This window comes from Myotis lucifugus, unplaced genomic scaffold, assembly GCF_000147115.1.
Source record: "Myotis lucifugus unplaced genomic scaffold, Myoluc2.0 scaffold_0, whole genome shotgun sequence".
NCBI classification, from domain to species: domain Eukaryota; kingdom Metazoa; phylum Chordata; class Mammalia; order Chiroptera; family Vespertilionidae; genus Myotis; species Myotis lucifugus.
In genome coordinates, this window is record NW_005871048.1 from 39098833 (window position 1) to 39115213 (window position 16381).

The 16381-nt window shown below is 41.1% G+C and overlaps 1 protein-coding gene across 1 annotated transcript in view; it reads left to right on the forward strand.

Moving 5' to 3' along the window:
• FAM169A (family with sequence similarity 169 member A) overlaps positions 1-16381 on the forward strand; it is a 35405-nt gene that overhangs the window by 10794 nt on the left and 8230 nt on the right. Inside the window, exons 6-10 of the mRNA XM_023750724.1 lie at positions 1893-2021; positions 3874-3986; positions 7881-7920; positions 8590-8740; positions 11844-12000. Coding sequence (XP_023606492.1) covers positions 1893-2021; positions 3874-3986; positions 7881-7920; positions 8590-8740; positions 11844-12000 — 590 coding nt within the window. The remainder of the gene's footprint in view (positions 1-1892; positions 2022-3873; positions 3987-7880; positions 7921-8589; positions 8741-11843; positions 12001-16381) is intronic.

The following is a 16381-nucleotide window of genomic DNA, read 5'->3' on the forward strand; positions in this document are numbered from 1 at the left end:
GAAACATCAATGATGAGAGAGATCATGATCAGCTGCTTCCTGCACACCCCTACTGGGGATCCAGCCCACAACCCAGGCATGTGCCCTCACCGGGAATGGAACCATGACTTCCTGGTTCACAGGTCAAGACTCGGCCACTAAGCCACACTGGTCAGGTAGAGCTTTAACTTATATACCATAAAATTCACCTTTTTAAAATGTTAATCCTCACCCAAGGATATTTTTTCCATTGGTTTTTCGAGAGAGTGGAAGGGAGGGTGGGAAGGGGGAAGAGAGAAAGAGAGAGAGAGATAGGAGAAACATTGATGAGAGAGAGACACATATATTGGTTGCTTCCTGCATACGCCCTGATGGGGACTGAGGATTGAACCTCCACCCCAGGCATGTGCCCTTGACCAGTAAACAAACCCAGGCACCGTCCATTCCCCCATTTCTCCATTACCTAGTAAACACTAAAACACTAGCTGCTAGGGCTTATCTGCCTTTTTTGTAATAGTCATCTGAGTGGGTGCGAAGTGGCCTCTAGTAGTTTTGGATTGCATTTGATGTTGAACATCTTTTCATGTGCTTATTGGCCATTTGTATGTCTTCTTTGGAGAAATGTCTATTTAGATGATTGGACCACATTTTTGGGGGTTATTTGTCTGTGGTAGCTTTTAAATTAAAAAAGAAAGAAAGAAACCTCAGACATATACGAAAGTATAAAAAGTAAGGTAAATACTTATGTACCACTAGCATGTACCATCTATGAGAAATGGATCCTTTGCCAGCACAGTTGCACTCCTACCTAATTAGCTTACTCCCTTCCCTGACATAAGCATTGTCCTCAATTTGGCATTTTTCTTCATACATTTATAGACTTTTAAGATATATATGTACATCCTCCAATAATATGTCATATTATTTTTAATATTTTAAAACTTTATATAAATGAAAGGTACTGTATGAATTCTTCTTTAGTTTGCTTTCTTTATTCATCTTTATGTTTATTAGATTCATTAATGTGGATTTACATAGTTCTATTCATTTTCAGTGCTGTTTAGTATTCCATTGTATGGCTGTACTATGTGGTGATGTTTTAAAAACTATTAGTGGATTTATATTTGCATTTGTATAAAGGCCAAACAACTGTTTTTTCTTAATGTAGTAAGATTTAATCCTGGAAAGTAATTTATTTGAAAACTTCAATAAAATATAATTTACCATCAGATGTTTATTTTCACTAAAAATATATTTTCTAGGTTTCCTCCCTCTTTTTAATATTAAAAATCTAGAAAACAAGAACCAAATGTTGCATCCCCATTTTGAATTATAGTTTTTCTCTAGACCCATACATGTGAATGAAATGAATCCTTGTATACCCTTTGATAATTTGACATAGATTATTGCTTTACTAAATTTGGGGAGGAATGGAAATACATCCACTATAGGAAGAATTCCTCAATACTTCACTCTTTGTTCTTTCATTTTGAATTTAGGACCAAGTTTTGTAAAGTTCCATTAAAAAGAAACTTGGGATTTTGTTTAGGATTGCATCAAGTTTACAAAATAATTTAGAGAGAATTGGTGTTTTTACACTATTGAATCTAACAATCCTTTTATTTAGTTCTTCTTTTATGTCCCTCAATAAAATTTAATAATTTTCTTTTTAAAGATTAAACACATCTTTTATTTGGATTTTTATTGCTTGAGCACATTAAAACTTTAATATGGAATTTCATTTAGAATTTTTATGTAAATGAGATGACTGTATAATTTTCTTGAGTTGCTTTGGTGTTTTGGTATCAAAAAGTTATGCTAGCCCATTAAGTGAGTTGGCAGCTTTCTATCTTTCTGTTTTCTAAAATAATTGATATTTTGGATTTCTAGAAAATTCTAAATGTGTTTTTCAGCTTGCAAGCAATACTTTGAAAAATATCCAGGAGACCATGAACTCCTTTGGGAAGTTGAAGGTGTTGGACACTGGTACCAGAGAATACCTGTCACCAGAGCATTACAGAGAGAAACACTTAAAATTACAGGTAAGAATGTTTTAGTTTGAACACATGTCCCACTTAAAAATAGCAGTGCCTGATGGTGATGGTGCCCTATACTCCAGAGCAGTGGTGTGCTGTGATGTGATCTCTCTAGTAACAGACCCTCTTTCCTAAAGTATGATTTTTTGTTATGTATTAATATTAACATTTGAGTCACTAAGAATAGCCCAGCAGAATGTAATAATTGGTGTGTACGAAATAAACAGAGATACTGAAACAGTATAGAATAGGCATCAGGAAATCAAAGATAGTCCACAGTCTCATGTATCTCTCCTCAAAGTCCAAAATACAGATGATTATTTAAGACTCTTTATAATTGAAAGGTTTTATTATAAGACTAGAGGCCTGGTGCACAGATTTGTGCACTGATGAGGGGTGTGGCCTGCAGGGATCAGCCCGCTGTGGGAGCACCACTCATCCCGGTCAGACAAGCGGCACTCCCACTGTGGGAGTGCATTGACCATCAAGGGGCAGTTCCTGCATTGAGTGTCTGCCCCCTGGTGGTCAGTGCGCACCATAGTAACTGGTTGACCAGTCATTCTGGTCATTCTGCCGTTTGATTGCTGGGCTTTTATATATATACTAGAGCACTTGTGGGGGGGGGGGGGGGGCGTCCCTCAGCCCGGCCTGTGCCCTCTTGCAGTCTGAGACCCTCGGGGGATGACCACCTGCTAGCTTAGGCCTGCTCCCCAGGGGATTGGGCCTAAGCTGGCAATCAGACGTCCCTCTGGCAGCCCGGCAGCCCTCGGGGAATGTCCACTTGCCAGCGGGGAGCAGACCTAAGCTGCATTCGGACATCCTTAGCGCTGCTGAGGAGGCTGGAGACACTCCCACCACCACCGCTGTACTGGCAGCCATCAGCCTGGCTTGTGGTTGAGCAGAGCTCCCCCACATGGGAGCGCACTGACCACCAGAGGGCAGCTCCTGCATTGAGCATCTGCCCCCTGGTGGTCAATGTGTGTCATAGTGACCAGTCATTCCCAGTCTTTCTGCTTTTAGGGTCAGTTTGCATATTACCCTTTTACTATATAGGATAGAGGCCTGGTGCATGGGTGGGGACCAGCTGGTTTGCCCTGAAAGGTGTCCCAGATCAGGGTGGAGGTCCCGCTTGGGTGCCTGGCCCACCTGGGTGAGGGGCTGATGGCTGTTTGCAGCTGGTCACACCCCCTTCAGGGTGGGGGTCCCCACTAGGGTGCCTGGCCAGCCTGGATGAGGGGCTGATGGCTGTTTTCAGACTGACCAAGCCCCCTTTAGGGTGGGGGTCCCCACTGGGGTGCCTGGCCAGTCTGGGTGAGGGGCTGAGGGCCGTTTTCAGGCTGGCCGGCTACTGAAGCTCCCAGCCTCTCCTTTTTTTTTTTTTCCTTTTTTTATTCTGAGATTTATTTACCTTCTATAATTGAAACTTTGTTGCTGTCACTGGAGCTGAGAGCTCCGTGGCTACGGCCTGCTGAAAGCAGGTATCTGGGATTTGTTTAGCTTCTATAATTGAAACGTTGTTGCTTTCGGAGCTCAGAGCTGGGCCGTGGCAGGCAGGGAACCTTGGCTTCCTCCTTCACTGGAGCAAGCAAGCCTTCTGTTCGCTTCAGCTGCCTGGCTGCTGGCAGTTAATTTGCATATCTCCCTGATTAGCCAATGGGAAGCGTAGCGAAGGTACGGTCAATTACCCTTTTTGTCTTTTATTAGATAGGATAGATAGGGGTGAAGGGGATATCCTACACCTAGATTTTCAATACCCTTCTATTCATGCTGCTCTGTAGGGCTTTTATGAAAGTCAGAACAATGTTATTAAAACCGAATACTGATTGGGTTACAATTTGTAAAATTCTTCTACACACAGCAGTTCCTCCAAGTGAAGCTAAAAGAACTACGTGTGGAGGATATGGTCTTGCATCTGTTCCAGAATATGAAGCAGGAACTGAAGATAGTCAGTCTAGTGAGATGCAGCTAACTGTAGGTACACTGTATATTTATTGTAGGAAATAATTTTTGTTTCTTTAAAATAGATTCAGTGAATATTTAAATTTTTAAATGTTATTGTTCATTCAACAGACTTATGTAATTTCTACTGTATTTGTTTTCTGGTATCTTTTAATTGGTTACTAAGGACTTAATTTTCTTTGAAAAATAATTTGGAATTCACATAAAATAATATAGAAGAAAATGAAAATCTGTAATCCCACTTCTCCAGAGATAGCAACTGTTAATATCTTGCATATAATATACATGTATCTGCATACATTTTATTTTTGTTTTCTTTTATGCTAATTCTAACTGCTTTTCTCACTAACAACATTTTTTTGGAGGCTACAAGGGTGCATAACATAACATGTTAAGCATTTTTCATGGCATTACTATTTTTCTACTGTTTTTAAATATGATTGTTAAACAGCAGCACACTAGCCTATCATATGTAAACTAGAGCCTGGATGCACGAAACTTGTGCAAGGGGCTCAGCCCTCACAGCCAAGGCGGCTTGCCTCAGCCCTCGCAGCCCTGGTTTTGTCTGGAAGGTCATTTGGAAGGACGTCCGGAAGGTCATTTGGTTGTCCGGTACAATTAGCATATTATGCTTTTATTATTATAGATGCCATCATTTATTTCCTTAACATACTAAGTTTTACATTTATGATGTAACTAGAGGCCTGGTGCATGACATTCACACACTGCCGGAGGGAAGTCCCTCAGCCTGGCCTGCACCCTCTTCGCAGTCCAGGACCCCTCGGGGGATGTCAGCCTGCCAGCTTAGGGGCAGTCAGACATCACCCTACGGGTCCTTAGTGCTGCCATGGAGGCAGGAGAGGTGCCTGCCACCGCTGCTGCGTTTGCCAGCCATGACCCTGGCTTATGGTTGAGCAGCGCTCCCCCTGTGGGAGTGCACTAACCACCTTCAGGGTGGGGGTCCCCACTGGGGTGCCTGGCCAGTCTGGGTGAGGGGCTGAGGGCTGTTTTCAGGCTGGTGGGTGACTGAAGCTCCCAACCGCTCCTTTTTTTCTTTTTTATTTATTCTGGGCCAAGGCCTCTGCTGCTGAAAGCAGGTATCTGGTTTGTTTCGGTTCTATAATCGAAACACTGTATCATCTCCAGCTCTGAGATCCCGGCCGGCTGAAAGCTGGTTTCTGGGGTTTTTTTTAGCTTCTATATTTGTTACAATGTTTCAAACTGCCAGCTCAGAGGCCGGCAAGGCAGGAGGGGAACGTTGGAGTCCTCCTTCACTGAAGCAAGCAAGCCTCATGTTCGCTTCCAGCTGCCTGGCTGCCAGCCGCCATCTTGGCTGGCAGTTAATTTGCATATCGCCCTGATTAGCCAATGGGAAGGGTAGCGGTCGTACACTAATTACCATGTTTCTCTTTTATTAGATAGGATGTATACATTTGTACATGCATCATTGTGCATATGTTATTATTTTCTTGTACAGATAGGTTTCTAGAAGTGGAATAAGTAGTAGGCCAAAGGTTATGAAGTTATTGTGGGAACTGTGAGGCTAAGTTTCAATAAGTGTATGCTAGGCCTTTGTAGAATGAAATGCACTTTGCAAATACTAGGTAACCTGAAATTAGATGGGCAATTCCCATTACTGTGGCTTTCTACTTTCCTAGAATTTACTTGATATTAGTTAAAATATGGGTCCATCGATGGGATTCTAGAAGTCTGTTTTATGTAGTGTTTTTTTTGTGGTGGCGCTTATTACAGTTATATTTGTTTTGTACACGGTATCTGATATATCTTTTGTGAGTGTTGAGTTTGCCTATGTAAAGTCAGGTGCATTTCAGAGACACATGCTTTGGGGAATTATTTGTTCCTCTTATTTCCTGTTTTAATTAGCATAAGTGAAGAATTTCAAAGTGTTTTTAAGGATAATATAAATAATAACTATATATAAAGAATTAGAGTTTTTAAATTTTTTTCTACATTTGGAACTTCAGACTTTAGAATAAGCCCCAATTCTATTACATTGCAGTCTAAATTCCTCAGTTATACTCAGATTCACTTAGTTTTGGTCAGATATCATGAAACCAGGAAAAGTAGAAAAATCTAATATTCCCATATATGCAGTGATATTAATTATTTATTTTAATATTAAGCAAATAATTTTCAATGTGTCACTTAGTGAGAATATATTAAAATTACACTAAGTCAAGGTTGGCAGCATAAATTAGATTTTTTTATTTTAGAACTTCATATTCTTTATAGTAATAGTTTAATAATTCAAGGAGAATATTTCTCATATTAAGCTATTTATTACATCTCTCTTTTTATCAGTAACCACATGGATAAGTAGTTTTATTTGTTTGTTTTTACTACATGATGTATTTTTTAGCTTTATTGAGGTGGTATTGACAAATAATTAAATCTTTAGGGTGTCCAACTTTGTTTTGATATACATATACATTGTGAAATGATTATCACTACATGATTTATTCTTTAGATGATGGTATTTCTATTTTCTTTTTCCTATTTTTGGACAGAAAACATTACATGTACTTCACTTTTTGTACCTTTTATTTATTCATCTTTATGTCTTAACCTTGTCTAGTTGAACTATAGGATTCTCGAACACAGGATCTTTATCTTATCCATCACAATTGTTCCCTTGTGTGTGTCCTATAAACACACCTTGAAGTGTAGGTGCCTATAATATTGTCGAGTTTTGATAACTGTGTGACTGGATAGCAGTTTATATAGTAAAGTGGGTACCTTGGCAAGTGCTGGGCATACAAAGTATGGGTCCGTTAAGCCTGGTAAAAGCAGGTGGTCCATTATTAGAACAGATAAGTGGACAATTACACTATAGGATAATAATGGCCTTAATAGAGCATACATACTGCAAGTGATTGCAGGTACATAAAAGAGAATGTATCACTAACTCTATGCAGGGACTGGAATTGGTGAAGTAGAGTTGAGATGACCTTTAAAAGGTGTGTGGGAGTTCTGTGCCAAATGTTGCTAGGGCATTCCAAGGGATGGCATGTATGAAAACACAGAGGCATGAAAGAAAATGGCATGTTTGGTATGGAAGAGCATTTGGTATTGGAGAAGTTCGGAGTTTGTATTTCAGGTAGCGATAAACTATTACATTTTATTTTTTGTAATGCAAAGGAGTAGCACAATTTACAGGTGGGAAGCACCACTGTCATCAGGGTGGAGAGGATTACGGGGCGTGTGGCTAGAGTGAGGGATGCCAGCCAAGAGGCTATTAGAACAGTTCATGGTGAAGATGCGAAAGGCCTGAACTAAAGCATTGGCAATACAAAGGAGGGGGCAGTTTTGAGAGATTCTTAAAGTCAGAATTGACAGGCTTTGTGGTTGATTGAATGAGGGATAGGAAGAAGTATTACTGTCTCACAGCCATTCTGATTAGACTGAATTATTACTGTCACTTAACCAAGATAGGGAATACTATTGGGAAAAGATTATTAAAATGATATTGTTCAGTTTGAGAAGGTTGGATGTGAAATTAGATGGGACATCCACTGGGGAGATATCTTATTAGAAATAGAGCTTTGGAAGTTGGGGGAATTAACTTGTATAGATATTGAAGTGAAGGTAGTAGATAAAATGACAAACGGAAAGCATGGATTGAAAAGAGAAGGTAGCTGAAGACAATACTGGAAACTCCAGTGCTTACCACTATGACATGAGATGGCTTGATAAGTTCTTAGGCTCATAATAAACTGGGCTGTAACATAGCCTTTTTATTTCTTACGTAAGTTTTAATTGAATAGTGAGTACAAAAAGTGCTATTTGAAAATGTTTTAAAGATTTTCTTTGACACTGAATAAAGTGGATCCACAGGGAGAAAAAATAATCTACAACATTTGGTTTTAATCTGTATTTCTATTTTAGATTGATTCTCTAAAAGATGCCTTTGCAAGCACTTCTGAAGGTAAGAAATTCAGCCGATCTATTAGAAAGTGTTTGAGACACTTAGAATTAGGGGTGTGTGTGTGTGTGTGTGTGTGTGTGTGTGTGTGTGTGTGTGTGTGTTCCTTAGAGCAAGTGGAGACTTACCCAGCTCTAACGTCTACTTCTGGGTCTAATGCCACCACTTCCACTGATTTTGCTGTGTGAACAGAGTGAGCTATAGTACCTCTCTTCCTCATTTTCTTACCTGTAAAATACAGACAGTAACATCTGCCTTGTTTATTTCCCAAGATTAAACAAACCCCATTTCTATTATATTGCAGTCCAAATTCCCCAGTCATACTCAGATTCATTTAGTTTTGGTCAGATATCATGAAACCAGGAAAAGTAGAAAAATCTAATCTTCCCACATAGGCAGTGCAACTAATGTTTTATTTTAATATTAAGCCAAATAATTTTCCATGTATCATGTAGGGAGAATATATTAAAATTACACTATGTCATAAGGTTGGCAGAGATTATTGGGAGAGAATATAAATGAAAATGCAAAAACACTTTGTAAAACTCAAGATAGCATGGAAATGTGAGAAATGAGTATTAACAAAGTCTGATATGAGAGAAAGGTAGTGTGTAATGGTGGGGATATATGTAAACTAGCATAGTTCTTGCATGGCTGCTGTTTTTTTCTTAGGTCATGATAAAACACCAGTTTCCACTCGGACTCGAAGTAGTCATCTGAAGCGGCCAAAGATTGGAAAGCGGTTTCAGGATTCTGAATTTAGTGGTTCTCAAGGGGAAGATGAAAAGATAGCTGAGACTTCACCTACAGCTTCCGTAATTAAGTAAAGTATTGTTTATTTTACCCTCATTATTTTGTTTATTCTTATTTGTGTATTATTAATATTTAGTATTATTATATTGTTCATGTAGCAAATGACCTTGGTATAGGAGTTTGTATTTGAATTTTTCTACAAGATAATTGTTTACACTTACCAGTGGTGTCACTTTGACAATGTTATAGGGAGAATTTGCTAGTAAGAGAGTGGGATAAACTCATAATTTAATCTCATAGGCATGAAAATCCAGGAGAATATTCTATTGATTATCCCAAATGTGTCATTATCACCAACTTTGAATTTGACAGTAGCTGTAATTTTTAGTAATGCTTGGGTGTGGTTAATTTTAAAAACCCTCAGTTTACATTATAACGGATTCATTTCACTGGGGTATTGGATATAACATAAATTAGTGATAACTGTAAATGGTGCAGTCAACTCCTCTTAATCAACAGAACACTTGGGTCAAAACTTTTCCTCTATCTTCCTTTGAAGCTTAAGAAAACAAGATTTTTAATTTTATATTTAAACTACACTTCTGCCCTACTAGTCCTACCAACTGTTCCTGAATCAACCATTCATAGTTTTGCCATTTTAGCTGTGAAATTATTTTACTCAGGTAGAGAATTTTGTGTCTGTACTAATTTCCTTATGTAAATAATTTTTCATTTGTGTAATTGCATCAGTATGTAAATATTTTATTTTTGTAAAAAATTCATGTTAAAGGCGATATAAATAGATATTTAAATCTAGTAATTTGTGAAAAGAATAATAAGAGTTTAGATAATTATGGTTTTCTCATGGAGCCACATTTTGATGTAATATCCTTTTTAGAAGGAAATGTAACAATGTATTTTAAATTGAACATCTCAGAATGATGTGGAATTCAGTTTGCTTTTCATAAACAGAACAGTAACAGTGAGGCTATATGCTTGAATGCTTACTCAGACACTACAAAGAACGTAATTTTATCTTTGCCCTTGAAGAATGCCTGGTGGTTTCTAATACATGTATCTGTCTGTGGCTCAGCTTAAGAGCACTGCAAGGTAGATTGTGATGGGTAATAATAGAAGTGCAGACGCTGTGATGCAGAGGAGAGCGTGACTGCCTCTAATGGAGGGGATGGAGACGTTTGGTATTTGGGCTAGGGCTTCAGAGATAAGTGGTAACTAAACAAGCAGAGTTGGGAGAAGATTTCTAGTCCAAGGGTTCACAAACTGTGGTCCGTAGGTCAATTCTGGCCCACTACCCAATATAAATAAAATGTTATTGTAACACATCCATGCTCATTAGTTTACAGGTTTATTATGATTGCTTTTGAGTTAAGTGGCAGAGTTGAGTAGTTATTCAGGGATCATAAGTCCCACAAAACATAAAGGAAAGTTTGCTGAGCCTGGCTCTATGCCATGGATGTCCAGAGAGCTTCCCGTAATGAAGGAAATGTCCTGTGTCTGCCCGTCCAGGATGGCAGCCACTACCCATGTGCCATCCGAGCACTTGAAGTGTGGTTGGTGCAGCTGAGGAACTGAATTTTGTATTTCATTTACGTTTAATAACAAATAGAAACACATGTCTTACGGCTACTATATTGCATGTGCAGAACTAGACTACAGGAATAACATGAACAAAGGCACAAAACGAAGAGGACTGTTGATACGGATATATAAGGTAAATGGTAGTGTAACTGAAACCAAGTTTCAACTGCCTGCTGCCACAGAAGCCAAACTCATCAGATAGATGCTGGTGAAAAGGAAAGAGGTTTATTCAAGTGCTGGCATCTGAGAAGATAGGGGATTCTTTGTCAAAAGCCCATCTCAACACCTCAGTGCAGACCGAGGTTTTTATAAGGAGGAACAGGGAAAGTAGAACAAAGAAATCACAGTGAGGGAGTTGAGTAGTTCTGTACATGCAGGCCAGCACAGTCCATTCCAATATGAATCTCGAAACTGGTGAAGTGATGGTCTGGTGTGCGTCATCCTGGTTCTATGGTTAAAGATTAGCAAGTTTCCCAGAACTGGGATGACTGAAGGGCAGAGTCTGCTTCGTCTGAAGTTAGTTCCTAGGATTCTTATATAAACATGCTCTTCATCTACAAGCTACATATTAGTCAGAATCAGCATTTACAGAAACAGTGTCAAAAAGAATGGTGGGGTGGGTTACAATTTCTCACTGTTACAGTAGTATCTAGTAGGAGGTAAGAATATAAGGGTCTGGTCTTGTTAGGCTTTAAAGGGAGATATCCCTTATTCTCTAAGCCATAGAGAACTATCAGAGTTTTCTGAGTGGGGCTGTCACAGGTACAGATATGTATATGAGAAACACAGCTTTGGAAAACTTTCTAAAGAATAAATATTAAGATGAATTGGGTGCCCTTGTTGGTGTGGCTACGTTGGTTGAGTGTTGTCCTGAGCTCTGAAAAGTTGCCGGTTCGATTCCCAGTCAGGGCACATGCCCAGGTTGTGAGTTCAATCCTGGTTGAGGTGTGAATGAGAGGCAACTGATAGATGTTTCTTTCACATCACTATTTTCCCCAACTCTTTGTCTGTCTGTCTGTCTGTCTATCTATCTATCTATCTATCTATCAATCATCTGTCTATCTAGAAAAGATGAATTGGGAAGAAGTTACTGTGAGAATTCTCCAGAGAGAATTGGGGCCTGAAAATGGTAATAGTAAGTTAGGGATATGTTTGAAAGGCATTTTGGAGGTAGAACTAAACCGTATCATTTATGGTCCAAATTGATTTTTTTTGAGAAAGAAAGGGGCTTTATAATATGCCAATGCTGGGATAAAAGCTTTAAACTGTACGGTCCCAGGTATACTAGGATGTATGTTTACTTTAATAGAATAAGATATTATCAGATATGAATAGAGTAAAGGAAAGGTCTCATTTACATGTTTGAAAATATAGTGATGATATTAATTGAACTGGAGAACAAGGTAGGAAAGAACAAATTTATAGGATGAAGAGATTGGTCTTGGACCTGTAAAATTTGAAATTGTTGACTGAACAACACTTAGTTGATTCTCTAAAGTGTTACTTTATTAACAGATTCCTGAAATTCATATTCATCCTTAAGAAAACATGTAAGAATTTTGTTTTGTTTTTAGATTGGAGTCTACTTCACACACATCAGAGAGCTCAGAAGAATTACTAGAAGAAGAGCATGCACAGAGTGTGGTTGAATTTGAGGATGGAAGTAGTGATAAAGATGCTCATTCAACACCTAAAATCCAGTCACATCTGGAGAAGCAAGATGGTGAAAAGGTAGGAGATCACTATTTATTCCATAAATAAAATGAATGGAAGTAAATGAAACTTTAACTTTCTTAATCTACCTTATAGAACCAGTTAGAATACTTTAAGGTCCAACAGGTCTTCAATTGCAATCCTAATTTGGTTAGGAGGATATGAATGAGTTTCCCAGAAAAAATATATATATATATTTGACTGCAAATTCCTGCTAAAATAACTAAATTCATTTTTTTTTTAAATATATTTTATTGATTTTTTACAGAGAGGAAGGGAGAGAGATAGAGAGCCAGAAACATCGATGAGAGAGAAATATCGACCAGCTGCCTCCTGCACATCTCCCACTGGGGATGTGCCCACAACCCAGGTACATGCCCCTGACCGGAATCGAACCCGGGACCCTTCAGTCCGCAGGCCGACGCTCCATCCACTGAGCCAAACCGGTTTCGGCTAAATTCATTTTTTAAACACCAGAAAACATACAGGAAAATCCTCTGTGGCTAAGTAAACTATCTCACTTGATTTCTTCAGCTCCTCAAATATTTATCCGTATCTTCTTTTTTCTTCTCTATTAATTTCTTGTTCTTCTTTTTCTTAAATAACTTTAATCTTCTCCTCTCTACAGATTCCTTATTTCTTCTTTCATATGTGCTGAAGTTTCTTTAAAAATCTTTTACCTGCTTGCTTCATCCAGCCAGCAGCTAAACAAGTGAAACTACATTACCAATTTTATTTTCTTAATTTACACCAATTTAGCTTCCCTCTATTTCTTGAAATTCTGTTTTTAAATAACTTTTTTTCTTGTAGAAAATTTGGAAAACAAAGTACGTATTTTAAAAGGAGACTTATGGGTTGCTTCCATATCATGGCTCTTGTAAATAATGCTGCAATGAACATAGGGGTGCATGTATCAAATCAATGTTTCGGGTTTCTTCAGATACATTCCAAGAAGTGGGATTGCTGGGTCATAAGGCAATTCCATTTTTAATTTTTTGTTTTGTTAATCCTCACCTGAGGATATTTTTCCATTGATTTTTAGAGAGTGGAAGGAAGGGGGAGAGACAGAGAAAGAGAAACATTGAAGTTACAGAGACACGTGGATTGGTTGCCTCTCGCAAGTGCCCTGACCAGGGCTGGGGATCGAGTCTGCAACTGAGGTACGTGCCTTGACCAGAATCAAACCCATGACCCTTCAGACTGTGGGCCAACATTCTATCCATGGAGCCAAACTGCCTAGGGCCCATTTTTAATTTTTTGAAGAACCTCCACGCTGTTTTGCATAGTGGTTGCACCAGTCTGCATTCCCACCAATAGTGCAGAAGGTTCCTTTTTCTCCACGTCCTCTCTAACACTTGTTGTTTATTGATTTATTGATAACTTTTTTGATAGGTGTGAGGTGGTATGTCATTGTGGTTTTGATTTGCATTTCTCTGATGATTAGTGATGTTAAGCATTTTTTCATGTATCTATCGGCCTGTATGTCCTCTTTGGAAAAGTGTCTAGTCAGGTCTTTTGCTCACTTTTTAATTGGGTTATTTGCTTTTCTGGTGTTGAGTTATCTGTGTTCTTTATAAGTTTTGGATATTAACCACTTATCAGATATATCATTGTCAAATAACTTCTCCCATTCAGTAGGTTGTCTTTTTGTTTTCTTGATGGTTTCCCTTACTGTGCAAAACCTTTTTAATTCAATGTAGTCCCATTTATTTTTTTCTCTTGTTTCCCTTACCCAAGAAGATATTTCAGAAAACATATTGCTAAGAGAAATGTGCGATATTTTACTGTCTATGTTTTCTTATAGCAGTTTTATGGTTTTGGGTCTTACATTTCAGTTTTTAATCCATTTTGAGTTTATTCTTTTTTTTTTTTACATTTTTTCACTTAGGCAATGGTCACATTTTTAAAAAAAATATATTTTATTGACTTTTTACAGAGAGGAAGTGAGAAGGATAGACAGTTAGAAACATCGAAGAGAGAGAAACATTTATCAGCTGCCTCCTGCATACCCCCCAATGGGGAAGTGCCCACAACCAAGGTATATGCCCTGGACCAGAATCGAACCTGGGACCCGTCAGTCCGCAGGCTGATGCTCTATCCACTGAGCCAAACTGGTTAGGGCTCGAGTTTATTCTTATACTAGTGCCTCGTGCACAATAAAAGGGGATTAATTAGAGGAAATATTTCAATAATGCTATTTGCCCTTTCTCTATAATAGAAGTGTCAGAGATGAAAGAAAATTAGTAAAATGTATATGAAAATCTTCTCAGAGTCTGGGGCGCACCATGGGACTCAGAGTCAAGTCCCCGCCCACCCACGTGCGCCTCAAAATCGTGCGAGACCCAGACCCGGCTGGGCACCGTCCCCCCCAATTGGGCTAGATCCAGACCCAGCCGGTCCCACCCTTGTCAAGCCCCGCCGGGCAGGGGGCACAGCCTCATGTCCCCTGGGGCGGGGGGCACGGCCTGAGGTCCCCCAGCCCAGGTCGGGGAGGGGGGCACACCTTGAGGTCCTCTGTCAAGCCCCGCCAGGTGGGGGACATGGCCTGCGATCCCCTGTAAAGCCCCACTGGGCGGGGGGCGCAGCCTCAGATCCCTTGTCACCCCCGCTGGGCGGGGGGTGCAGCCTGAGGTCCCCCGGCCTGGCGCCGGGGTGGGGGGTGTAGCCTGGGGTCCCCTGGCCAAGCACCGGGGCGGGGGGTGTACCTTGAGGTCCTCCATCAAGCTCTGCCGGCGGGGGGCATGGCCTCAGGTCCCCTGTCCCAGGGCGGGGGGCAAGGCCTGAGGTCCCCTGTCAAGCCCTGCTGGGTGGGGAGCGTGGCCTGAGGTCCCCTGTCAAGCACCACAGGGGCAGGGGGGCAACGGAGCCTTAGGTCCCTGCTGATTGCTCGTTAAGGCTCATTACGGGAACTCAGCCTCCGCTGTGGGCACAGCCATCTTGTGTTACGGGACCCCCACCCTCCCCCCGCCTCCACTGTGGGCGCCGCAATCATTGTGGTGGAGTGACGGTCAATTTGCATATTCCTTCTTTATTATATAGGCTATGGTTAAGAAGGTGGTCTAGCAACCCCAGTACCCATCAATACATGAGTGGATAAAAAAAGCTGTGAGATATATATACACACACACACACAATAGAATACTATTCAGCCGTAAAAAAGAACAAAATTTTACTTTTTGTGACAGCACGGATGGACCTAGATGGTATTGTGCTAAGTGAAATAAGTCAGACAGAGAAAGATAAATATCATATAATTGCATTTATATGCAGAACCTAATGAACAAAATAAACAAAATTAAAACAGAGAACAGACTGACAGTTGTCAGAGGAGAGGGCGGTGAGGGGGCTGGGTGAAAAAAGTGATGGGGTCAAACTGTACAAATTGGCCGGCTGGCTCCTCTGAGAAGCCCTGCATGGGAGCGGGCGTGGGGGTCCCCGAGGCAGGGGGGCGCTCGGTGCGGAGAGTGCAGGAGGCGGAGTGACCCCCAGAGACTGCGGCCCCGGGGAATGGGTGGGTAGAGGGTGCCCGGGGAGTAGGGTCGGGTCGGTGGGCTGCGGCGGGCCCAGAGGTCTGAGCCCGGAGCAGAGCCTGCACCTTCCGCCACCCGCCCTTCGGGGACTATCAGAACTGAGCCAAGAGGCAGGTGCACCGGGCAGATGGGTCTGAGTCCTGTTTGACAGAAGATAAACTGAGTCAGTAGCTCAGGAGCCGCAGGGTCAGTGGGCCCGAGGGCGCTGGGTCCGCCTGTGGCGCGGAGGGTGGGGTGGGCCTGTGTGCGGAGGTGGCCTCTGTCTGGAGATGGGTTTCTCTTCTGTGTCCGCGCCTCTTGGCTCGGGTCCCCTGTGCTCCATGACTCCGGCATCTCCTGGCTTCTTCGCGTTGGTTTGGGATGGTTCCTGTGCCTGGAGCCACCTGAGTGTGCAAGGCCGAGGCCAAGGAGGAAGGGGAGGGGGTGCTGACTGTGGGTCTCAATAGGAGTCTGAGGTTTTGGGGAGACCTTCCTGAGCTATCTTCACCCCAGTCCTGGTGCCAGTCATTTTTCCAGTGTAATGGGGAGGGGGGGGCGGGGGGAGCGCTAAATTCCATGTCCAGCTCTGCTGTTTGCCAGTTGTAAGACCTTGGGAAATCTCTTCCTTCTCTAATTTCTCTTTTAGGAGATTGGAACCCACAAAGATAGCAATAATGGTGGTCCTTTATTTTGTGCTTACTTTGTGTCAAGCACTGATGTGTTCCACTTAATTCTCCCGATAGATACAAAAACTGAAGCTCAAAAAGGACATATAATTTTGTTCAAGATTACACAGCTAATAGGTGTCAGAGGTTGGATTTCATCCCAAGTCTGACTCCCTTAAGCCATGGGTCTTAACCAGCATGCTAGCCAGCCCTTAGGGTGCACTC